Genomic DNA, 27328 nt, shown 5'->3' on the forward strand with positions numbered 1-27328 from the left:
TTCTATAGTACGACGAAAAACAACTCACAGTGACGACGAGAAAAAGCTATATAGGGCGACCTTTTTAGCAGGAGAACGAACATTCTGGGCTATGCATGAATAACTGCATGCATATACGTGCATTTTCTTCGAAATAAAAGTTTCTATAAAATGCCAACCCAGAAAATGTGTTACTATTTGTAGGGGCAACCTAATGCATTGCTGACCATTCGACGAAGTGACCGGAATGCTATGGGGGTTGAAGCTCAGCTATGTGGGGAAGGAGAAAGTTGGTCAGTAACTTATGGAACGGTGCACTTGTAGAAAGGGGCACAGACACTGAGTTTATTAACCGAAGGGCCAGGTTAAGATTTCCATCTACAACTTTCAACTTGCGTAAGTCCAACTTACGTGGAAGCTAAAGAATAAGTTGTTCGCGATAAATGTTCAACGCTACTATAGAGGACGCATTCGAGGGATCATTTAGATAGGCCTCTAGAATGATGGTGGTATAAATTTATGCCGCGATCAACTTGTAACCCAGTTCGGTGCTCTTTGTAAGTATGTGTGAGACCTATGTGATCCAAGGCTAGTTGCCAAATGGCATCTGACATTTGGTCGACAAGCACCCTATTGCTATACATATTTTTGCTCAACAAATTTTCTAGACGGCATCCGTAGCGGGGCTTTGTAGTAGCTTTACTCATATTAGTATTCAGACTCAAAGTTGTAAATTTTACGGCAATTTATGTGCAGGGCACGTTTGCGATACTAGATACAGTGTGGGGACCTATTATGATAAATAGGCATATGTCCTTATTGTAGAAGCTCTTCGTTTAGGAAATCAGAACGTACTAGTAGTGGTGGATAACACAAGTGAACGAGCAACGCAGACAATTTTCTTTGCTAGTCATAATAATAACACATATACGCTCATGAAAATTTTTTAAGGTCTATGATATATTTCAAGACAATGACAGTTCGCTCTGACTGGAAAATCGGGGAACATTTCATCTGAACCGAAACTGATTTGTTATACAACCAAAAAAAAATCTATCTTTTACTTTAGAGATAAATGTGGCTTCCGAAACACTCTTCAATAAGTATTTTATAAAATTACATTTAACTTAGATATTGCTTCGTTTAGATAACCCGAGAGAAGGAGCGAAATCATTCTTAACTTAATCAAGGTATTAGCAGTTATTACTTTCTTATACAATCTCTAGAATCCCGGTATTTTTATTTTAATCATGACGGAAATATCATTATAATAGTGTATTATCTAAGTTAATGTTTTGCAGGCCACGAATTCAATGATTACTGACACGTTGATAACAATTACCGTTCAAAAAGTATGGACAATTGAATCAATCTACAACACACAACCGCTGACCTGTCACTGTTTCTATAATCTTTACCTATTTGTTTCTGCTATAGCTTGTCATTCTTCGTTTTATTTTGTTGGTAAGGTTTGTTTACCAATCTATTTGTTGTATTTATCTACTCGTCTATTTAGACAGGTTGGTTTAGCGGGGACACGGCATTTGTTTGAGGACTCACCATGTCCTCCTAGGCACACATGTTAGCAAGACAGGCGAGAGTGACCTTAAACGAATGGCGCAATATTTACCCACCGTTGTTCTCACTCCTTAGCGGGCCGGTTCTAATCGGGTTTGTTGTCCTGCCTTTGGCGTTTGTTACTCAGTTTACCGCGCGTTTGCACGACGTAATACGTTCAGAGATGTACGCCCACCTGCACACATGAACACACATGCGGAACTTCAACCCACAGACAGCCCGGCTTGTCTATCACCAGTGAACCCAATTCCTACCTAACAAATTACACCAAGACCCCGTTTTCTCTAGTGGTAACCTCGCGGTAGATCGCAACGAGAGGCCCTTACGTAATTGATCATCAAAAAAGGCACGAGGGGCTTAGTCTCGCCGAGGATTCCTTCAGTGGTTAGCTAATACTCACACAAGGATATTAGCTGTCTACTGATGCAACAATACTTCAGCAGCTTCAGCACACCGCTCACAATATTCCGACGTGGCCTCGCATTGCCGACATGGGTTCCGTTGCTTCATCCACTCGTGGTCAAAGTTGCAGTCCAAAGGAACTTATACTATTTATTTGTTGTGTCCTCTTAAGGTTAAGTTGTTTACTGCTGTTTATGTACCAAAAGAAGTCCAGATTGCCTTCACTTATTCAACTACTTGGTCTTCCCCCATCTACCTCACTTACGAACAGGATTCGTCGACTAGAATAGAGCACTAAGGAGTGGCGAACGATGAAGTCAGCATCGATGGCATTGAGTATAAAATCTATGACTATCTGTGTGTCCATGTTAACGCTGCGCTCCGAACACCTTTCTCCTGGATATTTATTTACTCCAGAAAAAAAAACTCAACAGAGATGAGATCACTCATCAGCGACACAAACATCTATACACAAATTTGCGTAACCTATCAGAACGTAAAATAAATATTGTACAATATGATTATTAGGAGATAAAAAAGATTTCCACCCTCGCATATCGCCGGAGTACATTTAGTAATAGGATATCAGACTGGAAATTAAAAAGGCTATGGTCTGTATGTATACGGACGTAATTATCGAATAACGAGTGATGTCTTATAGAGCAGAACAGTCGATGGCCGGGCAAACACATACGCATTTACATAGAGAGACGCAGTTCAGTTGGATGCCGTATAGCGTGTCGAGGTGCTGGGGTGGATTGGGAATGAGATGCTGGAACAGGTGAGATGATTATGCGAAATAATTGAAAGGAAATTTGGCACAATGGTGGTGGAGGGGGACTACAGTTTACTGTATAGTGAGAGGCACAGGTGATTCAACACGGGGGTTAGCTAGGACGATGATGAGTTTTTACGACTAGTAAAAATCGTCCCGTGTAGCCATAGATGAGAAGAGGTCGGCAAGAACAGCCAGGATTGCGAAAGTCTACTATGATAAATGATGAACGAGTGGCATGACGATACGCACGATAGACTATTTGACTAGTAAATGCACTAGTACACACGCACATAGCAAGCGAGAGCGGATGAGCTGTGAGTGACAGATTGTTCCTAAGAAATGGGGCACGAGACAAGCAGTGCTAGACATATAAGTGTATTGAGAAGGAGTATAGAGTAGTGGGGAGCGCGCTCAAAGAAACGTCTCATTCATCGGTTGCCAAACTAGACCACGATACTGGGCAGGTAATTTTGTCCAATCCGAGCATTGCTTCGAGCCACGTATTCATGAGTATCTGTGCCTGCTCATATATATGATGGGTTACGACACCTAACCATAACGCTGGGTTTGTGAGTGAACAATCTAGTCTATAGACATGTGAGCACTCGTCAACACGGCTAACTCATCGATAAGCTGAATAGCCCGGAACTTGGTCAACAGGCACCCCCTAATCTGTTTAGACAAGGATAGGAGACGTCCTTTATCGTTCATGCTTACACAAGCACGCACTTCTAACCAAAGTTAGCTTTACAAATTAACTCAACAATCATCGAATATTTAGTATTGCAAACAAATAAAGCAGCCAGTAAATATTCCAGTGGATAAAAAGTAAGCTATTTTTTTTATCGACTCAATAGGATCTTTACTATACAACAACAAGGTTTGCAGAGGCGGAGCTAAGGGGAAAGAAGTATGATTATTGTCAAAAATGTCATTTGTTGCCTATCGGATCTACCGAAAAATCCAATTACACTAGAAAATTATTTTTGAACTTTGCTGATCCGCCAAGTCTTCCCTGCCTAACTCGATTGGCACAGGCCACATTACGTTGTGAATGTAGCACATCCTTAGGTCACAGAACATTTCGAATCTAATATTATACAGGTAATAATATCCTATTCCGTTTCGCGCTGCTGCAGCGCTGGCCTGTGAGTCTGCCATCGTGTCCTATCTTTATCGTCGCTAGCTGTTTGATCCTGGTATAGGTTAGAGGGTGAAACAGGGTGTGTGAACGGAGACTGGCCGAGGTTCCTGCCAGATCACCACCATCGGTGTGTTTGTGCTAGTTACGTTGCACTCGACGGTGGTTCGTTCGCTTTCCGCTCAAGCTCCTCCGATTCGCTAGCGTCGCGATCCTATTCGCCGCTTAGCACTGCAATATGCTGACGGTGCACCGATTGTTGCTACCGCTGCCGCAGCTAGGCCTGCCACTACGATGTTTCAGGCCAACAGCGGTCTAGCAGCAGCTAAGGAATAGAGAAACGCGATTAAGCACTAGAGATGGCGGTTGAGCCCGAGATAGATATCAGGAGGCGTGATGCGGGTTCGAGGAGTGGCGAGGGGCATAGAAAAAAAAAGCCAATAGGCTCTGCCCAATTCTAAGCACAGCGAGTATCGCTGAGGCCGAAGGAGGGATGAAGGGGTTGAGGATATTTCGGGAGTTTCAGGCCAAATCTAAGGCAAAACTTTAGGCCACATACGCAGCACTATATACTTTGTATGGGCCAGTCTGTCTGAGTAGGAGTGAGCTCCTCGCACGATCGTGTGCTTCTGTGTACACGATTATACCAAAGTTGTGCGTGCGTGCGTGCGTGCGTGCCTGTATGTGTGTATCAGTGATATCGAATCGGTCGTGCTTCCATCCTAAGTAATGTAGTGATCAGCTCAAAATTAATGTCAAAAGTTGCTGTTCGCTTGCGGGCTCTCGTTTCCAACTCATGAGCCCAAGCCAAAGCCTGAGACGATGGAACTGGCGTACTTCTGTCCGTTCGTCAGTCTGTCGACTTAGCTTAGATCGGCGAATGAGGAGAACGCCGGTCGCAAAAAAAGTGCGAGAGAGAGGCAGTCTAGTTTCGCATTTGGCAGACACAGCAAAAGCGCGAGCGAATTAACGGCGGGGGGCCAATGAAGATAAACAGGGAACAAAGGGGGGGGGGGACGCTAAGAAGAGAGTGGACACACTTACGACTCTGTTCGTTAAGCTGAATGAAGCAAGAAAGCAGCGAAAAGGGATCGCGAAGCAGGGCGCACTGGCTCGGCGGCTCTTAGCAGCTAACGTCGCTCGCTGCTACCGCTTTGCAGCCCCTAACAAGATTACCATCGGACAAGCAAAAGCGGCTGACAGGAGTGAGAAAAGGCACCGGCGTCCGTTGGAGGACGATTGGCGGCAGAGAAGATCGGTAGCAGCAGTAGTTGAGTCGGCCTTAAGCCTCCGAACGACTCTTGCTAAGACCAATACCATTGATATAGTATTGTACCGTCTCTGCAATTGCTGAAGTCGTTGTTAGGCTATCGTCTTGCTACGTCTGAAGAGGGCAACGTTTGGGCAGTATGGAGGATATTGCCGTGCGCACAGTTCAGCGGGCCGTGGGCTCGGCATTGCCGACGGAATGCTACTTTACCACACATTTTGTTGCCCCAAATTCTATCTCTAGTTCCCTTTCCCTTCTGACTACTTGCCCAAAGACTACTTTCGAATACCCTTTCATTCTCCCCATTCAACGTGTCCTCCAGCTAAGTTTTGGAATTGGGGTCAGGTGTTCGGCATGGAAGAGGGGATCGAAACTTGCAAGATGTCTCGCGGATTCCAACTGATCCGCTTTGTCTTGCAGGAGACAACACCGACGCTAAGTCAAAATAGCTAAATTACCATCGGGTGAGCTCCTTCGCGCGATCTGTACCAATGTGTCAGACAAGTGCAAGTGCTTGGTTACCTAACCCCGTAACTTCACTGTTCATCAGCAGTCGGTAATTGTAATAGTACAATACTCTGAGGGGACAAATAGGTCAGAATTTTATGTTGGGAAGCGATGTGGGCTAAAAATAAAGAAGATTAAACTTTCGTACTACGTATTAGGCCTATGCGAAAAGTTAATGGCAATTTAAGGTGGAGCGTCATGCTGTTAAATAGTAACCTCAAAAAGGTTGAATGAGCTTAGTTAGCTGTGTGGGGAATAGAAGCTAGATAATCTTACGTTCATATTTATATCTAAATATAGCCATATAGCAAAGCACCCATTCGGTTCGTAGCTTTTTTTTTGGGCGTTTGAGTTAACCGTGCAATCAGAGGATAATTAGTAGCAAAAAGAAAGGAGCTATTAATAAACCTAAACAGTATATATCTTTAGACCGTCAGTATTACGGTGCAAAACATCTCAGCCTAAAGAATAATGTTTACCGTCTTAGATCAAATAAGCAGAACGGTGCGGCCGACTGAGCTAAATTGCTGCTAAGAGAACTCGAGCATCTTTTTTATGTTACGTAAATGTAATGAAATTATTTGTTTCGAAATAACGAAATTAAGCAGATGCTCAAGAAGTAAACCGTCGAATCGAGATGGTATCAACCAGGAAAACTTGTGACTCTGTTTGACCGGAGTATCCATTTCAAGCTTCCTTTGCTGCTAATATCGTTGTTTCGTTCAAATGCGGCAACAGACTTGACAGAAGGTTATGTCTGAATTTTTTTCGCTCTAGAGTATCTGTACGCGTGCCTCTTTAGCGTTGGGAGCTACAGATCGCGTATCTTTAGAACACGTTTAGTTGGCGTCCTAGCCGAGAGCCAAACGTAGCATGGACCAAGATGTCCGCTGCTTTTCTATCGAGGACCAACTCCTACTTAGCTGTTCTTGTTGAAGGCGGTCTGTCAATAGTGAGTGTGAAGGCTACCAAAGCTAGCGTCCTTAGAGAGGTCTAAAGGTTGAACGCAAAGAATAACTGATCACAAGTCGATCGTAAATTATGTTAAGGGAATATACTGGTACCTAGGTACAGTTTGGAAAAGGGAGCCGGTGCTCACTTGGTGATTTGCGCTCCTTCATTCGTCGCTTCTATGTCGCCAATTTAGAGAGCAAATCTGACATCTTTTCAGTGGCAATTAGAATTTTTATTTCTACATCTAGACCGGCAACGTTGTGCGGCAGAGACTAAAGCAAATGCATGCTAACGTCATCTAGGCAAGATATTAATATGTGTAATTAAGACCATGACTGCTGTTACTTTTAAACTTATGAACTTGTGTACAAAGTTAGCGTAGTTCCATATTATTCGTACAGGAGCAAAATTAATGTTGCCTATATATGAGCTGCATCAAAGTGAAATCCAATACACTCAGATTCAATCTATTGCACGAGCCGTCACAGATATCCCTGACGGGCATCGTCATTGTTTAAATTGGCTCGATCGTGACTTATGCTTATACCCGACACTTTCGTAGTAATCACGACCGTGGAAGAGCCGAGGCTTCCGTGTCGGAATTTGTAAAGCTCTCGTATCACCAGTAGTAACCCTACGGATCTATATCCCGGCCGTGTGCTTGAATCCCAGAACATGCCGACAAGTACTGTTGGATCTGCACTAATTTGTTACTATGAAAGAGCGCGCGGTCCTGTTAAAAGATGTTTGCCATCAGATTTGGCACGGTAGTTAACCGCTGCTTTACCGCAAAACATGCAAATAAACCTACTTGACAACGGATCTAGCCCCCTGAAAGGAATACGCCGGCATGGTATCTCCTTCATTGAACACATCGCGAATGCTAACGATAATTGTGATTTTAGCCAGAAACCGGATGGTCTTCCCGATAAGAACAGTAAGTGATTATTCCGACCGCGACAAATAATTTTTAGCCGCTAAAGAACCAAAAACAATATACCGCTTCGTGCTTGAAAGAACTCTCGAGCAAATGACGCAGATCTAATCTTGTTCTAGCTTCGTTGTTCTTGGAAAGTTTCTCTTTACACTTATTCCTGAAGTTTTTGTGGACAGTTGTGTCCACTGCGTTGGCCGCTAAAGCGCAGACCGAAATAACCCGATCATCAGAAATACGTTTTTCAATTATACTTCTTCAATTACTACAAAGTCGTTGCAGCAAAAGGACCTGCTGTGTTCTACTCACTCTGCTGTCTAAGAATTTGCTTCGACCCCCGCAGTAACCGCCTACACGGTCTCCAAGCAATAAGAAATCGACTCCTTGTAACAGACGACCAAATGTATAAACTCGAAGGCCATTTAAATGTAACATGCAGTATTTAAGTTTAACTTCTTTTTATGATAGCATCATTGCTGACATTGATTTAGCTTTGTACAGAGAACAAAGCAACTGGACCCCTTTTGACTTTGACAAATTAAGTATAGTTTTTGTTAACTATCATAGCAATGGTAATAGAACGTAGCAAGCTGTTACTTACTTCTGACGCGAAATCTGCGCCTTTTCACCTGTTGCTCGTAATCGCTCGAGTATGCAGACGACTGAAATAAGTATGATAAATGAATCGTAATTATCACAAGACTATTACATGATCTCAGCTTGGTCTAAATATTCCTCACTACAAGCCTGTTCTTGTACAGCTGGCAATCCATAGCTGGCTGGCTGGCTAGATTCTATGTTGCATTATGGCGATAGTCTATTTCAATTTAAGTTTCTTCAACATCTCTTTGGTAATATAACATACATAGTTCTCAAAACAGGCACCGGTTGCGGCGATTCTAGCGAGTGAACTATGCTAATGATGCGTCGTTGCAGCTAACTGATCTTAGATGTTGTTACGCCAGCACACTGAGAGCATATTTTTCATAGCAGAAATTATTATTATTATTATAGCCATATTAGGATTCCTTCAGTAGCTTTTCTTGGCTGAAAATAAAGATGTCCCCATATTGTCAGCCTATCGCACGAAATTCATCACTGTGTTGGAACTCGCTTTTTCAACCTATATAGAAGCGCATGTTTCAATTTTGCACCACTAGGCCATGCAAGCCTACACTTGATTTTCAGCTTACCTGACTTGACTGATCAACAATTACGACAGGCGTTCCATGGTCTGATAGGCCGCCGCTGCTGCTAGTGTGTTGTTGATGTTGAAGGTGCCCATTCGAATCCTTCAATGCGGCCTGACTTTGGAGTAAAATGGCAGAATGACCATTCAAGTAAACAAGCCGTTCATCTCGAAGTGCTTCACCACGTCGAGACTCACTCAGAGTTTTGCTTTCCTGCAGCCTATACTGGTCTCTTCCTGCCGGAATACTTCCTGCAGAGGCCAGATTTACAAAATGGCTGCATTCATCGGGTCCTGTTTGCGCCTGGAAAGGTTCACTTGCAGATAGAATCGCGTACGTCTTATGCGTAGAAGGTTCCGTTACGCGCCTAGCTGAAGGATAGTCACACCTTTTTTCCGCAAGAAATCATGCATGTTAGCCACCATTAGTTGACTGAATACAACGATAGATAAAATTAGTTCATATGGCAGAATGCCCTTATAGCTTCCTTCATGATTATCGAGATAATAAATATATCATCAGCTTCGCCAGTAACATGACTTAGCCTATTTGTGGCAGTATGTGTATATAGCGTAAGTGACTGAGTTCCTGGCGGCAAAGGATGATGGCATGTTCTAAATGTAAAATTTGAGCAACTTCAGCGACACCGTATCTAATACGTTCCCTTTTTTTCGACGCCAGCCGCAGGTCTTCCTCGCTCTCAAGCTCGTCAATAAAATGTGCCAATATCTTTTTAGTCAACAGAAGAGCGACGTAAACTTAGCTAGTCCTTTCTAATGTCACAGTACTGAAAAAATCATCGAATGCTGCTACGTGCTTGTAAACAGATATAAGCCCGATATGCTCGCATATCAAGCACAGACTCACAAACAAATCATTCTGTGCTTATAATGTTATCATTTATAATTTTTTCTTCCGCCAAAGATTCATGCAAAGCGTTTTTAGTGACATAGCAGATATGCTATGATAGAATAAAACTTCTCAGGGTTCAATCTGGATGGAAGTTCGCAGGGAATAACAGAAGAAGCGCATGAAGTATAATAGACTCGGGTAGAAACCATTTAGAAATACCAACGTCGCTTTCGCTACCGCTGATGGAGTTGAGACAGCACTAAAGGGAAACATCGACCAACACCATCCAGACCCTCGACTCAAATAGGTGGCCCTCTCGATCACTCGCGTTTGTGTCTCTCACGTTAACAGCCACCTTGTCGGATCTTTTGCGTACGGACAGTCTCAAGCATCAACTTCGTGATCCCGATCCTAAGCCAGTCTGCTTCCCTATTGTTCTCGATCGTTTTTTCCGCTTGAAGCTCCCCTTTTTCTGAAACGGTTACTGGCCATGATTTTTAGCCGTCCTATGACTAGAGTAGTTGTTGGACGTCTTCAGGCGTCTAGCGTGTCTTCATTTATGCTTCCTACAGAATCTACTATATATCTGTTTCTCTGTGACCAGATCTTCAGGCAGTAAAAAACCTACGTGAGGGCTGCCACAGAGCATGAATGCCAAAGGATAACACGAACACGAGTAAACGCGAGCTTGACTGGTGGTGGCATAATTCGCGCCAAACACTCCCTCCGCCGTTCGACTCGTTTTCAATGATTTGGTCGACGACTACGGCCATGCAGCGCTGCCTGCTCTTCTCCCCATTAAATCAAAGGTAAGCGGGCGACTTCAGATTTCATCTGAACGAACGAAAGAAAGAAAGGACTGGCCAGCTACTTCGAGGATAGCAATGTGCGTTCTTCCCTTCAAACGCGAAGATATATCTGACAAGGTCTCCCAGAAGCGCGCGTTCGGCCGGTCGGCCGACCGACTTTTTCTGCCCGACCCCGATTGGAGTCAAACGGCAGACTGCCTACAATTGAAGCAGACGATCGCTGTCGCTGACAGAGCCAAAAGGAGGTGCGCACAGAGTCGCTGCATCCGCCAGTGGCGTCGCCCGGCGATAGACGAATCTTTGTATACGTTTTCTATAGTAGCTATCCTATGTCTAGCTGTACCTGTTCTGTTTTCAACGATGCGCCCAAAAGCCGCGTCACGTACCTAACTAACTAGCCAAGCAGAAGCTATATCCGCGGTGCGTTCTGATCTTCACATAAAAGCACACTGTGACACTTCACACTGGTCAGGTTCATCTATGACGATCTACGCATGCTCTCCTCGAGGCTTCAGACTCTTGATAAAGTTGTTTGCTAACCATCCCGACATTGTATATAGTGTTATTTGGTATAGTATATTTTAGTACTTGTTAACAACCAGTGACACAACGGTAGGCATAAACTGGGACGAAAATTACTTAATAACAATGTGCACATCGACAGTAATTACACGTGTTTGCTCATCATGATAAACTAGGTTGAGAATGAGAGCCTCATTTTGTGGGGGCATGTGATACGCTGCGAATATTATTTATATTACTGCAACGGAGGTCAAACGGAGAGTTACAAAAACGGAGGTCTTGGCAGTTCAGCTAAACTGGCAACAATCAGGGCCAGCTGATTGAATAAAGCGCAACGAGACGGAATTGAATAACTCGTGCTTCCAAACAGAATAGCATACGCGTTAAAAGGAAAACGACTGGTATCATCAAGTTCCGTTGGCAACACGGGAATGGAAGACTAGGAGTTTACTAAAAGTTAGGTCTTTTGCCTCGAATATGGTCCAACATATGTCCGATGTAGATGACAGCAACAAGCGACAGAGGCCTACTCAGGACACAAATGAAGTCCCATAGACAGTACATTTTCAGTCATATGCTGCATATTAGACAAGAGTCGCTTGCCATCTACAGATGGGCGAGGTTCGTACACCAGACAAAAGGCATCAGTGTTAACAAAGCGGGTTACTTCGTTAGTTTTCCCTATAGCTTTTGCTTTGCCTTCCGCGCACGCCTGTTGACGATACTTCGCCAATTTCGGTGATAGTGACAAATCATTTAGGGAGAAGCGCTGCTGACGGCGACGACGAGGACGAACCGTGTTCGAATCGATAGGCTATTTGTTTTTTTATCCTTTTCGAAGGTGACAGGTGCCTTTTACTATCCATGTTGTATCAGGCAGCCGACCGAGTCTTCATGGCAACGGAACGTTATCGTCGCTGAAGCCGTCTCCAAAAGGCTAACCAAGTCGAGTTATTATTATTTGGGTGTAATCTCTTTTTGTTCCATAATATGATGAAGCTTGCTTGTCATGGCGGCGTCGCATTCGATGCATCAGACAACAGTTCTTATCATCGGCTGCGATCTGGGGACCACGGACCCGAGGACAGCCGTTTTCGTTACCAATACTGTCGCTACGTATCGGGGGAATCACTGACTGTGGGATCTTTTTTCGTGTGTAATCACACTATCGGTCAGACGATGATTTAATCTCGTGCCTTCATCAATTTATCATTGCCACACACACACGTAAATGTATACATTGATGTGTTTTTGTGATCCGGTTCTCGAAAAGTAGCCACGCATACGACATGATTGGTAGCGGTTTGCAGTGAAGGAGCTATATCTACGGAGTGGATTGTGGCTACTAGCTTTATTTGAATAAACAGACGCAAAGAAACACACACAGCAGGCGTTCAGCCAGTGTTCGCTAATGCGTCTAGAAGCCTCGTGGAGAATGGTGTTCTTACAACGGCGTGAACTGCCCTTGAACCGCTCTCATTGTGCTGCTAAGGCCCTGTAAATAGTACGTTCTTCACAAAGTGCGCTAATAGATAGCCTGACGTAACGATTTTAAACGAGTTCATAGGTAAAGTTCTGGCAAGCAAATCTTCCTGTGGATTTCATTCATGTAAGACCTTCTAGATTTAGTTATTATAGACAAATGGAGTCACGTTTGCGATAGGTTTGTTCTTCTAACGCACGCTATACACAACGACGCCCGCCGTCCTATTTACCGTTTCGTTTCTCACGAACAAAACTGTCCTGCGTTGCGCAATAGCGACTCTTAGTTACGTTAGCTAAACGAACCAACGACGATTGCATATAAATATAATACGGTAATTCGGAGACTTTCCTTTACGACGAACGTTTCCCGGAGCTTAGAGACCGTTTAATCTGAGTCGGCTTGCTGCTCTAAGCTGTTGATGACTTGGCAGGTTTTTAGTTCCGATATATGCTAATAGAAAATACGGAAAGTTCGAATCGGCCGCTGTGTTTGATGCTCTGCGTCTTTGCCTATTGCTTGACGAGACGGACGCTACGATAAGCTAAAGATAGGCATCACAACAATTAGCTTCAGTCTTCATCGTTTAGCGAAATTTAGCTATATTCAGCTTTTTTTTTTTTTTTGTAGAACTTGCTTGTAGACAGTGGTTACTTGTAGTTATTAGAAACGATGGTACGTCATCCGTGATTAGTCCACAGCGTCATTTTCTTATTATTATGACATGTAGGTATACATGATTGGTTTAACATTTAATTCACAGAATTTCTGTAGTATCAGAAGCATACGCTACGACACTGTTATTATTTGGTGCGCTCCGGCTATCATACGCTGCAAGCTATAGAAATGTAGAATGGAAGCTATGTAGCTTCCCTCAAAACGAAGTTGAATAAGCAACACCTCAGTAGACGTACGACAATAGATTATGTAATAAAAATTGAGAAGACCAACAACACGGATAATTCGATTGTGACTCACGTAAAGATGGAAGTATCGATGTCGTTATTTGTGTATATCTCATGCTGATTGGCTGTTAGAGCTTTCGGTTTGACAACCAGCCCTAATGGCCGCACATGAAGATGATAAACTGATATCGCAAAGTCGTATCAATCAACAAACTGTTTATACGAAAACAACATCTTCACCACCTATGAACGTTTAGAACGTCGATTAACTTATGCTGTGGCGCTATCATTGCAAAATATACAGCATATTTTCTTGCATCGCCTGCTCTCGGTATCAGTTAAAAATCAGCTAAAAAAATTACCCTATTCGGAAATGCAACATTTCTTTTTCCATATGTTCTTCACGTTTCAAATCCTTCTTCCCAACTGTTAGCCATGTAGAAATGTTTCTATCTATCTGAAGATCTAAAAATGTAATGTAATTGCGGATCCGCACTGAGTTGTTCCAATAAACCACTATTTATTGGAAGAAGAGAAAGTACCCGATAATTTCGGTTCCCAACCGTTTGGTCCGATGCGATGCCATCTGCTACGTGACGCGCTGCTTTTTTTTTTGCGAGAACGGTAAGCTTCTGTGTAGAGACCTATCCGTATTATTATTATTATAAACTGAAATCTAGTTAAAGCGCTATCACATCAATGACTACACCAAGATAAATGGGTTTTCGATGTGAAAACAGAGAATACGTCGAAAACGAACCGTATATCTAGCTCTATCTGAGAGCAAAATACATTATTTCTTCAGCTAACTTCAAATTTTCGCCAATAGAAGCGAAAAGAAACTGCTACAAGTTTAAATAAATCGTACCTTGTGCGTACCTTGACTATGTAGTTTCCCATTCCTGTTTACGTCGGGCTGGGCAAAGCTATTTTAGCTAAATCATCAAAACGGCATTATTCATGCGGAAAATCAATGCATAGCCGCCGTTAAAATTGATCCGCATACGACCCAATTCGTCGCTAGCTACATAACTTTGAAGCCCGACGCGGAATATTGACAGACTGAGTAAATATCTGGCTACCGAAAAGCTCAATTGATGAACAACAAGCGAACGGACAATTAATACGCAATAGTCTCGACCCAGTTAAAAGTCCATCGAGCTAGCGTTTGCCCATATATAAACAGCATTATTCAACATGCGACGCAAAAAAAAAAAAACATGTATGGACACACGCCCGGTGAATACGCCTGTGCCAGGTACCTTAAACGCGCTGTCATTGTAATAGACGAAAACAGCAGGTAACTGTAATATCTCTTTAGTTACGGGGAGTGTTGCGCCCGGGAGGCGGGGCAATTTCAGTAGTTCAAGTAAGAAGAAAAAAACGGAAAGGGAAAAGTGCTATTGGCAAGACGGTACTCATCTGATCCAATATTCCTTGTTCTAGTTCGTTAATTTTTCGCGTTCTTGCAGCTTACAAAGGGTAAGATAAATGCTATTTTATCTTAATTGTTTCTTGGAAAAACTTATCATATTCTATATGTAGTAAGTTGACTTTTGGAAAATCAACTTGCCTTGTCATTATCGCCGTTCATTCTGTCCTTGTGGTAAGTATAGCCTTGTTGAAAGATCTGACAGCGATTCTAATGGGTGCCGATCGAGCAAGGACCCATCCCAGTATAACTGATAGGTCGAAATATTTATCACACTAAGGTTTAATCAAGTACTGGGTTTATTACATGTTGTAGAGGAACTAAATGATTTGGACACCTACAATATAGTTAAGATGCAGTATGTTATTTTGTTCAACCATTATAAAGGAATGAAGCGTTGAACTCGTACTATTCGAGGCAGCCTCTCTTATGTCCAGATAACTAATAAAACTGTCAGAATTATTGTATTGTTACCGAGATCCGACCGGTGGAACCGCAGCAGACGACAGTACGAATCCCTGAATAAGAAAAGATCACAATGTACTCACATAGAAACCACTGTAGCACCTCGTGGCAATAAAAATGTATTCAATCCTGATCAAATATGTATTTATATATACATATTAAAGCAAAAGGATTTCTTTAAGTGAGACTCGGCAGTCAGTTGAGGACCGAATCGAAGACACGACCAGCGTTAGACTAACGCAGATATACGCTCATCAAGACATCGCCAAAGTTCTGCCTTCGTAATTAACTGCATGGCAAACAAATTTTAATGAAAATAACACAAACCGCGTAGCCATTACCTTCTGTCATCCTATTAGATCTATTAAGTTCAAGCCAAACTATAAACCGCGTACAGATATTTTATCGTCTATGCTTTGTTTGCTTATAGGCATCCATAGCGTATGTTTATATTTATGCCTATTTCAGCTAAATCTAGTTGACCTGGCCTCTACTGAACGGGCAAACAGGCGAACCCGTATTTAATACTACATTGCCATGTTGAAAGACCCGACCGCCGTAGATCTATTTACTGTTCGCGCGGTGGTCCTCGAAGCGGGGGCGCTCTAACCCGCTGGGTCTCTGTGGCACCATCGCCTGCTTCTGGTCACTCGTGCACACAGATCTTCAACGTCTAAGCGTTACTCGAATCGTACCGCGCACGGAAAAACAAAACTGTCACTCGTTCGTTCTTCAATGCTTCTAGGGGTTTCAGTCCCTTTGACTAGACGGTAATCGAGTGCGCTTGCCTTAATGCTACGGGTGTCGCTGCAAGATGTGCCGAACTTATATATAATCAAATGTATTTATCATGTAATCACATCGCATCATATCAATATATTGTAGATGTATGATGGTTTAGAAATGATTTAAACATTTCAGCTATGGGTTTCCTTTTCACAATATTTATACAGTCTTGTACTCTTTATTCGCCATTTAATTTGTATTTGACCAAAAAAACAATGCCAAAAATTGAATATGGCGGGCTTTAAGCCACACGGTCTTGTCATTCCAGTAGAAGATAAATAGCACGAAACAATGTTAAACGAACGTTTGACAGTTTTCAGTGGCCAGGCGGATCTCTGTTAAGCTTTCATGGCCGAACTATATCTAAAAACGTTAATATGTTTGGCTCCAAATACTTCGAAATGAACTCTACGATATTAATCTATGTCAACGAACATAATCCAAAACTCGCATATCTAAATGGCAAAGGTTTTTTGCAACTCTTCCTGGATTTTTTCATTAAAAAACAGAACAAAAAAAAATAGGCTAAAACTCAACTATGCAACAAATAGAATATCGGATTGCGGCGATCTAGCGCAGGTGGCAGGCAAAACGGACCCAGTCCACAGACTGATTGTGCTAGGGATAAAAATAACTACAGCGATCGAAAGCCCAGCATCCAGTTCTACCCAAGGTCAGCCGCTACTGGTGGACCTTCGGATGTTTTTTCAAAGATAAAAAATTGCCATCAAAGCGATTCCTTTCTGCACGGATAAACGAGTTAACAGTGGATGGCATTTCGTAGGATACACAACGCCTCTAGCGCTCACATGTTGACGCTGCTATCAGAGTCTGCCGGTTAAATAGCAGTAATTGAATTGAATTTAGAAGAGTTTTAAATTTTAGAACTAAAAGGTATAATATTTTACATAAAACCAAGTACCCGCTCTACAAACGTGCGGAACAGGTGCCTATTATATTGAAAAACATGGTGAGAAGCAAATAACAGGGAGTACAGAACCGTACCTAATGAAAAGGACTAATAATAATAACCTGGAATTGCGCCTTACCTATTATATGTGGTGGAGTTATTAAGGCCAGCGCCATTGCCTACGGCAGCATCTCTGTGATACCCGGGTACAACATGAGTATCGATGTCACCCATAGCAGGTGGCCATAACCTGGCTGCTTTAAGTTCTACTAGTTCGTGAGTTCCCGTATTTCGTGAAGGTGGTGCGAGATTACCGTCCACGTCGCTTGCCCCCAAACAATTAGAAGCGCCGTTGGTTGTAACCTGAAACAGTAGCTGTCGCTAAACTTGTTTTGTGCTCTTCACCATTATAGACATATAAGTGTGATAGGCTAAAATGATCGTAAATATATAGTACTAGTGTCATAGTCTTCAATAATGGATTCAGTCATCATCAGCACTAGTGAACAGCAAATAAGGTAAGATTGGCTAAATTTGAATGGCCCCAGACACATATACATGCATCGGACACGGCCCGCTTTTGGCCGAGAACAGCTCGTACCGCTTATCGTCAGAAACACACACACACACACACACACACTACACCGCACACGGCACAAGGCCAAACTTTTGACCATCGAAGAGGAATCACCTTTGTTTTGCCACTTGGCCAATCACTATACCTAGCTGACAACTGAAATGTCGGCTGTATTGCACAATATGTGTGCTAGGTCTCGGGTCAAGGTGGTAGCACTTTATCCAAGATGAGACTGGCGTGCGTCGCATTGATTGATTTAATATTAATCAGACTTCGCTGATTATTTACTTAATTTTAATATTTCTGATAGAATCAGATAACGACACCATTATCTTTGTTTATTTTGCCGATATGAAGAAGCTGATGGGACCGGATACAGCTTATAGAAGCCTGGTAATAGAGTTACGACAGCCGATTTTTCTTGTCTGCCATTCTAGATGTAAATAAAATATACAGCTCTTTTAAGCGAACTTCCATAATTGCATAATTCGTATGACGCTTTTTGTCCTGCGTGTAACGGAAGGCTGCGGCGTTTTTTTGACAGTGACCTGTTCGCTAATTGTATTTCTAACGACAATTCAATGAGTTTATGGGTACATAGAAGCTTATAGGATGCTATCCAAATTGCAGGCAATTGCCGAAAATAGACAGTCGTCCTAGCGTGGTCCCAAAAAGGTTTTGGCTGCCTGCAAACATTTTTTACATGCAAACATTTACAAATATAGTAAAAATGTTTCAAGCGAAGCGTTGCTTGCTAGCTCAGTTTCTGTAGTGTTCGTTCGTATGGCATACATTAATTAATTCTCGTTAGCATAGAAAACACATACCAGTACGCTGAGTATACTACTGCACAAATGTATGTGGATTTTTTTTTACAAAATCAAGGTGCATTTATCATTGGTCTACAGGCGTTCTATAAACTGAATTTGTTCCTTTTTTGTGTAGTTTAATACATTATTGAGGCATATTCCGTTAAGCTGCACGAGTACACTCCTGTTGAAATAGACCCGCCTTCCCATAGCTTAACCCCATCCATAACTCCCGTTTTACCGAAATCGTAGTGTTTTATTTTATCCGACCTAAGCAGTAAGCTGTCGGATTCTTCAACTGAATAGACTTGCGATGAAATTGTGTCAACTAGAAATTTTTAAAAGGAAGATTACCTCGGAAACTCTCTCTCGAGCGATTTCTCCATAAAACACCTCATATCCTGGGGTTTCAACGTTGGCCGTTACAGCTGGCGTAGGATTCAGGGGACCGTACTTCTCGTCTGCATCGATCTAAAGGGTTGCCAAACATTTGTAAAGACATATTAATAAAGTCATTCAATTAGAGCTGTAGGTAATAGAGTGAGTAAAAGGCTTTGCTGACATTGGATACGGAAAAATTAATCGGTACAAGTTGTGTCATGACGTAGAAGTTGTCGAGAAGCCTGAAACAAATATCGGGACCTATGTCCTTGATGAAATATGAACAATGGTTCATATTCAAACATCATTGAACTTTAACTAAACATGCTGTACATTAGAAATCGGCAATGAATCTTATTTATTTTTTCAATTTTCATTGTCAATTGGAACCGTTAGTTAACGGTGTTCTTGTTAAGAACGTAAGAACCATACTCTACGAACAATCAGCAAGATATAGAGGAAACATAGTTGTTTTGGCGCCATTATAAGTTAACTAGACATGAGCACTCTAGACAGATATAGAAATTCGATAATAAATATCTTTGTGTCGTTGTATATATACTTCGTTGTTACGCTTGGAAACCACATCGAGCAAGCAGGAAACGCATGCACTACATCGAAAGGCACAATTAAACATGTCAAAAACATACATCTGGCTAGAGCCAAAGTCTTATTTATAACCAAAATATTATCAGTGAATTTTAGCACCACAAGATACGCGTAAGGGCTTCATTGATAATGGTTGTTAGGCAATGCGAAGCAGACAACCTAACGGTAAACAACATTCTGGTTAAATGTAATATTGGATATTTCAAATATAACGTAGAATAGGGCAGTGACAAGAACTAGAATACGTAAAAATGATCGAATGTCCAATAACACCTATGTCTTTCCTATCTTAATGTTGTTATAACTTTGCATTGATGTTGACATATAGCTAAAAGCGGGTCCTGCGGCTGTATGTCTGTTGTTAGGCCTAGAAGTTGTATTCCAATCAAACCTATTCTTGCTATACCTTAATATCCTTTTCCATCTTGCTTCACCTGACAGGACAGCAGCTTCTTCAGCGATGTCACAATGGACAAACGTTCAATTCCGTGCAAAATACATCTTTTCGAAAATTGTAGAGGTGTTAGGGATGGTACAGGCGATATGCAAGATTTCTAGCGGGACAAGCGACGCGATGTTTATTATTATGTTCAAGGGTGGCACCTATTTACTCGTAACGATCAGAGACAGTCAGAAGAGAAAAAACTGTCCACGCTGTTAACTTCTTGTCACTGTTTTAGACAGGATCAAAATAGCCGCTTTCTGTGGCTGCACGCTGATCGCCATCAGCTTCCTCTGTTAAAAATCTGCACAAACTTTGTCAATACCACAATTTTTTCTTCAGTAAAAAGAATCCGCTTTTTTCTCACAACTTCACGGCTACAACACACAGCACCATCTACTCTATGCTACTTCGCAGCACAACTTCGGCGTGAGCTCTCCCGAACGCTGTCAAATCGAGTACATTACAATTTTTATCTTTCTGTATTATTTTGCAGCTGCTATTGTTGTCGAAGTCGGTTGGGTTGGCGATTGAAATGCAAGCAAATGTAGAAGCAATAGTCGAACGAAAAAGCAGGTGGCGTTTGACTGGAAAAGAGCGCTAGGGGCGCCGTCGGCGGCGCCATCATGATCCTGGATCTGTCGCTCTGTCCATCGCATAGTTCATCAAGTCCCTCTATGGATTTTATCCGTCACGTTACTGGGAACGTTGCTAACCCACCACGCGTTCCTGATGGGCCACCGGTCGGCGTAACAACTCCCGTCGAATTAGACGTAATCTGGACGCATGCGCGTAGCTGACAGCAACGCAGAATTACCCGTAGACGTAAGAGGAGGACGTCAACGTTGTTCGCTCACTTGCCTGCTCGATCGGAATCCCACCGGCCACCGTAGAATAGGACGGAACTCAAGGCAGGAAAGGATAGAGTCGAATGGAATGACTAGTTCGTTCGATCAAGTCTCTATCTGCGTGCCTGGGGCATCAAATGTCCTGCGTTGGCTTATGGCGTCAGGCCGTGATAATTTTTGCTGTTGTTGACGCTGCTGCTGTTCCTCTGGGACAAGTGGAAGAAGTGCGACGGCTGGCCTGATCAGTCATCGGTTAGACTAGAAGCTCTTGCTATTCGAACTTGATTATCAATAAAGGCAAACAAAGAAGAAGAACAAAGTGATGGTTGAGTGTTAGTGAAGGCGCTTCGTAGGAATTTGATTTAACGAGCAGTAAAGGCGTCAAACTATAAAGCCTATTTGGAAGCACAAGAACAGTGAAGATCGGAAAGGGCATCGAGTAGCGTTCTTGCAGTCGTTCCTGGTTACCATTCACGCTAGTGTCACCGCCGAAAGAGTGCGTGCATTTCGTTTCACGCTACTTTAATTACTGGTAGACAATTACGTTCGTAATCATTAGCTAATGTATCTGAGTTGAAAAGGGTAACTCCGTACGCAATTATCATCTCCGGAGTAGACACAAGTGATGCTCAGTGTGATATTAGGCAAAGTAGTAATAACAATAATGTTCGATAATGAGACGTCCCGCAAAGCCATCTTAAATCTCGTCATTTAGAATGCGAGATAACACTAATCTTGCTGGATTATCTTCACTAAATGCTATTCAGCTAGGGATCACGTCTGATGAAGGCTTAAGCTCAGATAAAATCTATTAGAGCACGCTTAGATTGGTAGTACTCCTTTCATAGACTAAATTTTTTTTTAGTTTTAATTAAGCGTAAGTATATAAAGTAGCGTTTGAAATCTAGTCTAGTTGTTTGTAGTGATTACCGCAAAGCACCATGTCATCATAGGTATTTTCATATAGAAAGTGGTCTCTCTCGTAGCCTATGGCTAGTGTCTAGTGTGAGTAGATAAATTTGTGTCCGGTTCAGCTTTTAAGTGCTACTTGAGACGACTACGTGTGCGCAATAGATATTTTTTTTGGATATACACCCAAATCCTCTCTCCTTCGGGTCAACTGTTTCCTATGGCTGTTTCGTATAGATCCGCATGTTTATATTTGCCTACACATACCAATATTAACATCTACTTAAGGTAGCTTCAACACAAACAAAGCTCTATTCAACACATTATTCCAAAAACATATAGATCTATGAGCTTCAATGCGCAAGCGAGGTTTGCCACGATTACGACGATTAGTTCATATTGAATCCACTTTTTTGTTGTACACTCAAAGAAACAGCACAAATCCTGACCTGTCTTAACTTCTGTTTTAATCAGCAGTTAGTCGGTGCTAACTTAGATTCGTAAAGTTTTTTTTGCGTGTAGTTGCAACAAGGCGACACATTTGAGATTGTGCTACTGGTGCTGCCACTATCAATTCTAGTGGAATGGAGCGCTTCTGCCGTAGTTCAGTGTTTCTTTCGACTGCTGGGCTTGCGAGGCGTACTAGGTCCGCCCAGCGGGGCTATGTTAGGCCCCAATACAAATTTTGTTAACATCGTTGTGTCAAGCGATGTCTTCCTAACATCACGGAACGTCGCGACTGAGATGACCGAACGGTAGCCCAGTTCGGGTCCATCTAATATCACTCGATGGAGCGCGTCACAAACATGTGGAGCACACATGTGAATAGGCTGATACTCGGGTCACCTCTGCTAATATAGTCGTACCGTTTTAGTGTTGCCGTAGGTATGATATCCTCTGCCATTAGGCAGACGATCTTGCCAGTAAACATTAGCTCTAATGTTGATTTGTTTTTTCTTTCTCTTATATTCATGGGTTGGAGTAGACGTTCAATTGCAAGATACCTAATTACTTACTCTCAAAGTAAATTCATGAAGCTATCCCAACTTTTGTATAGTTATCACACAGTGACGTTACACATGTACATTAGTGCACAAAAACACTTCTAAATAATAGAAATATCACGATACAATTGAACTCTTTGCTTTATTATTAAGTATTTCCTTAATAAAATTGCTTTTTGGAATTTTTCGCTTTACCGACGAATATACTCAACTCTCAGTAAGATCAAACGTCAATACGCTTATTATTTACAAACGCTTAATATTTGCAAATAATAAGTGGACGACAAATAAAGGACAAATCAAATGGTTCAAAAGACTTCCTAAGTGATTTCAATAGTTTCGAAGTATTTCTCGACATTAATAACAACGCTTTCCCTATTATAAGATGTCTTACTATATTTATTTATTAGGGCCTTTATATATATATATATAGCCTAATTTTTGCGCGTGTCATATATATGCGAAGAATATGCTACGAACTGGTATCGCGTTTGTTTACCTATAAACGAATGATATCTCTTACGCCTTGAGTTGTGCTAAACGTTTTCTTTTTTTAAATATAAATAATTTCAATTAGTTCAATTGTCCAGGCCTGAGCGACCCACTCTGAAAGATTTAATATGTCGACTATACAGGATGGAAAGGGCAATCAGCCGCTGCGCCATCTCTCGATGTATATAGAATATATAAGATCAATCATTATAACAGTAACGAGAAATAAGATCGCAATAAACCGCGCAGTAAGCGGATTTACGAGAACGCACCGCACGTTTTACCACAAGTATTAACAAAACAACTCAAGTTACCTTAATGTTACGATGCATCATGTTATCAGTTTTTATCAGGCGATTAAAGCTAGTCAATCGATACTGATCGATTACGAGCCGGAGAACACACAATAGAAACGTTGTATTCTAATAAACCTTTGCGATCTTTTTTTTCTCTCTGTCCCTATTATTTTATTCGTTTTGTCGAGGGACCGCAGACTTCCCCTCCGATCCAGTGAAATACTATACCTCAAAACACCCCTCCGCTCCCCCAAACGCATCGGTTCCTGACTTATGCGAGCGTTTGCCTTGCCACCATACGATACGTATTAACATACACGGCCGTACCCACATGTGTATGTATGTTCGGATATCTGTTGTAGCACACAAAAGTAAACAGGCATGCTACACGTATATGACCTTGTCGTATACGGTATTCTGTAGTGCATTACTAGTGAACTGACTGTGTACACGAACTGTCTTATGACCGCTAGGCCCTAAAACCTTATCCCCTAACCAACTAACAAAACGAACCGAACAGCTGGCTAGCAGTCTCACTAAAGGAGCCTGCGAGAGCAAATCCACTCGACAGCGGAAGTGATGCCGGAAGTAGGCAACTCCGGACCGCGTCCCGGACAACCTAGGCCTGGGGTAGCGGCCCGCTGATAACTAAACATGGATGGCTCGGGCCGCGTGCGACAGGGAAATATTATCACTGCAAGAAGCACCACACCACGGAGGGGCTGTGAAATGATATTGAACTAAGATAACCGCCGCTACTGCTACCCCCACATCCTCCCTTAGCACTCGTCTCGCATCTCCGTAGCACTGTATAGTGGAAAACGAATGCATCGAGGCCTCCTGCTGCTCGCTTGTCTTATACCCCTTTATATTCACCCCATACGGTGGCATTAGCGTGTAATAATGTATATATGCGGTATTTGATTAGACACGAGATGCATTACAATTGGCATGCGGCACGTACACACACGTTTCCCCAGGCCATGCACATACACTTTTCCCCACTAATCGTACTGTACCCGCATTCACTGATGTCGGAGGATCGTTCGCCGACTAACAGATCAAAATTCACTAGATGAGAAGGCCATGTGTACCAAGGTGTTGAGAATTTTTGCTAGTACCGTTTACATCTCCAGGGCGGCCACTGGCGATAGTGTCTCCGCAGCACTCGCGCGTCGCAACGGTGACGTCATTTCCGTTTGCCAGCACTGGCGCGCACCTTTGATATTCAGGGCGCGCGGGTGTACGGGAGACTTCTGAAACGGAAGTGGGGTCTCACGCCCATGAGTTCCAGCGGACTTCAAGCGTTGTACAGTCTGCTGTGTGTTCCGAAAGACCAGCTAAGTATCGTAGCTAGCTTTTGCCGAGTTTCGGTTAGAAAAGTTGAAAGCTAGGCGCTATATGAGCCGGGTCTCCCCTTCAAACTTAGTCCATACTTTTGGCAACAGGAACAACGATGTTCCTGACATCATCTGGCTCCAGCTGCTGGCCCTTTGCCCCGGCTGGTTATCTGGTGTGTCTGAAGTGATTGACTTTATCTTGCCTCTTACTCTTCGCCTTGGCATGCCCGTCTCCGCCTTTTAGTGGCATTAATGCCCCACTGGACTGTCAGTAACAGCGTCAGTCCCTTCCTCCATAAACGAAGGAGTCATGCGTTTTGCTTACGTGAGCGCTTTAATCGTGTTAAAAGGGACATACAGAGCAGGAGTCAAGGATGAGAAAAAGCAATGAAAAAATAATATTGACAGACTTTGAGGTTATGCATCTTCATGTAATGTCATTCCCCTCACGAAAATCTGGAGCAGTCAGTGACAGCTTCCATTATAATCAATTGATTGTTAAATGAAGCGCAGAAGAGCTATTAACAAATTTATCAAGCCTTACTTTCCCCTGGTCTTTTATAACCGCTGTATGTACTGATTTACACACGATTGCAAACAGGACACAGGTCTATGCAGGCTTCGTTTAGGTTGTGCGAGGTTAGCTGCTACTCAGAATAATTAATTTGAGGAATAAACAATAACACGATGACTCTGTTTAATGGAATTTAAACGCCCGCTACCAACTAACTGTATTTCTTAGAAACAGCTTCTGACCATACCTACCAACAACGTCTACAGAAGGTATTACCTTCTTTGTTGAATGTTCGTGTCCTATGAAGCAGGACGAGAGTTTTGTGTCGAATTGTAATTGAAATCGATAAGAATTGACTGTCTGACTTACGGTACAAATATACAAACAGGCTAAAATATTCTAACGTGAAGCCGCATATTGTCCTATTATCGCCTGTAGAGCATCTACAAAATGATCAGGTGGATTAAACGGAATACACGCACGATGTACATGCAAAGTTTTCGGTGCTCTCAGTTATCTTGCATGCAAGCCGTATAATAAATCCGCACGCGAAACACGCCAGGTGAGCTGATAAACCTAAGTTGCTGATGGGAGTTGCGCCAGCAATCTGTTGTTTGTTTGTTGACAATAACTCCTGGCCGTGGCAAGGTTTGCTTTAAGCCGGCCTCTGCACCCTGAAGGCAATTACGGAATCAGTTCTAAGCTAACATGAGAAGCTTTTATGCTTCTCTGACGAGCTGTCGAGGCACATCCACCCTACACACGCACTATTTATATATATGTCTGGTATATGTGAAACACCTGGGCCAATCCTCATTTGCTGCCATCAAAGTAACAAGAAGTACGACTTGTCGTGTACCATACAATACAAGGTTACGCTTCGTTACATATAGGCACAGTTCGCTTGTTTTTCCCTGACCAACCTTTGCCGGGCCTGTTTTATATGAGCATAAATATTGTTATAGATACATTACAAAGCATAGAGTTTACAAGTAGCTCATGCCATGATAGGTGAGATAAATCTCCCGTATTTCAATAAGTAAACATAGATCTCGAAATCCATTGCTTCTCGATTTCCTTCTTTCGTACAACTATACACAAGTGTACAAACACCACTAATATGACAAATCTATGCTTACTCTCAGGCCTGTCCTACATACGCGGCCCATTGTGGGCCCATATATATATATATATATATGTGGAAGCGTAATCTAAAAAACAGCTGGTTTAAATCCCAAATTTTGACAGCGTTCTCATGCACTGTGTAGGTCCCTAATAACATTATGTTGTTGAATTTGCATTGAGTAATGTTGGATTAACTTAGTATAAGAGGCAGCACGTTTGCGTACTATGAAAAAATATATATAAAAATACCGTGGGTGAAGGAGTTCCTTATTCTAGTAGACATTCGACGATGGTGACAAAACAGTAGAAGAATATTTGAGTTTGTAATCCTAAGTACATTCGTCGACACTTGCTATTATTTCAGGCAAGGTTCAAAAAACAAGTATTTGAACGTAATTGCGCACCGCAGGCACGAGCGTAACTTCATGCAACCAATGCACGCTGGCTCCTCTATGATTCATCATTAGCCAACGAGTCCTATTAGGTAAATCTATTTTGAAGAGCAAAGTTGTCGTGGCGTGTCAACACTTGACGTCTCCGTCATATTGGACGGTTATACTTTAGGCTGCTCCTGAAGATAAATCGCCTTTCCCTGTATCTTAAGAGTATGCGAAATTTAGCTGTTCGAATTCGCTAACCTACGCACTAATCAATGCGTATTGCAAGGCTAACGGGACTATCTGTTTTCAGCCCTTGTAAACACTTCAACCAGCTACAGATTTGTCACCTATTCGACAACTGAAGGGTCTGACTCTTCCTAAGTTCTCTATTCCCTGCGGCCTATTCCACCTACAGCGAAAACCTTCAATTCTAGCTTAGCGGTACCAACCGCTTTCCGCTAAACCGGGGGAACCAAGCCGAACGGATTGTCGCCCGAAGTTTTACTTTAGCCCCAATTCGCAATTTCGTCAAGCCACATGCTATCGCTGTTGGGAGTTAATAAGTTATCTCAGCTTCAACTTGAACTCAGGTGGATTGTAGGCCTAGGAGTTGCGAGAGGAGAGGAACTGGGTTTCTGATACACTGGTTGTGACTTTGCTTGACTGGAGGGTAGTAACCAACAAACTTAACTCGACCCTCGTATA

The 27328-nt window shown here is 42.4% G+C and overlaps 2 protein-coding genes across 3 annotated transcripts in view; one reads left to right on the forward strand and one right to left on the reverse strand.

Moving 5' to 3' along the window:
• LOC111246414 (uncharacterized) overlaps positions 1-20218 on the reverse strand; it is a 43261-nt gene extending 23043 nt beyond the window's left edge. Inside the window, exons 1-5 of the mRNA XM_022795967.2 lie at positions 19680-20218; positions 18638-18754; positions 17037-17260; positions 8737-9121; positions 8145-8205 (exon numbers count right to left, since the gene is read on the reverse strand). Of these exons, the coding sequence (XP_022651702.1) occupies positions 8145-8205; positions 8737-9121; positions 17037-17260; positions 18638-18754; positions 19680-19697 (805 nt within the window). The 5' untranslated portion in view covers positions 19698-20218. The remainder of the gene's footprint in view (positions 1-8144; positions 8206-8736; positions 9122-17036; positions 17261-18637; positions 18755-19679) is intronic.
• The window catches only part of LOC111246413 (uncharacterized), a 136843-nt gene that overhangs the window by 66534 nt on the left and 42981 nt on the right, over positions 1-27328 (forward strand). The window lies entirely within an intron of this gene.

The sequence above is a fragment of the Varroa destructor genome, unplaced genomic scaffold (genome assembly GCF_002443255.2).
Source record: "Varroa destructor unplaced genomic scaffold, Vdes_3.0 BEIS01000003.1, whole genome shotgun sequence".
NCBI classification, from domain to species: domain Eukaryota; kingdom Metazoa; phylum Arthropoda; class Arachnida; order Mesostigmata; family Varroidae; genus Varroa; species Varroa destructor.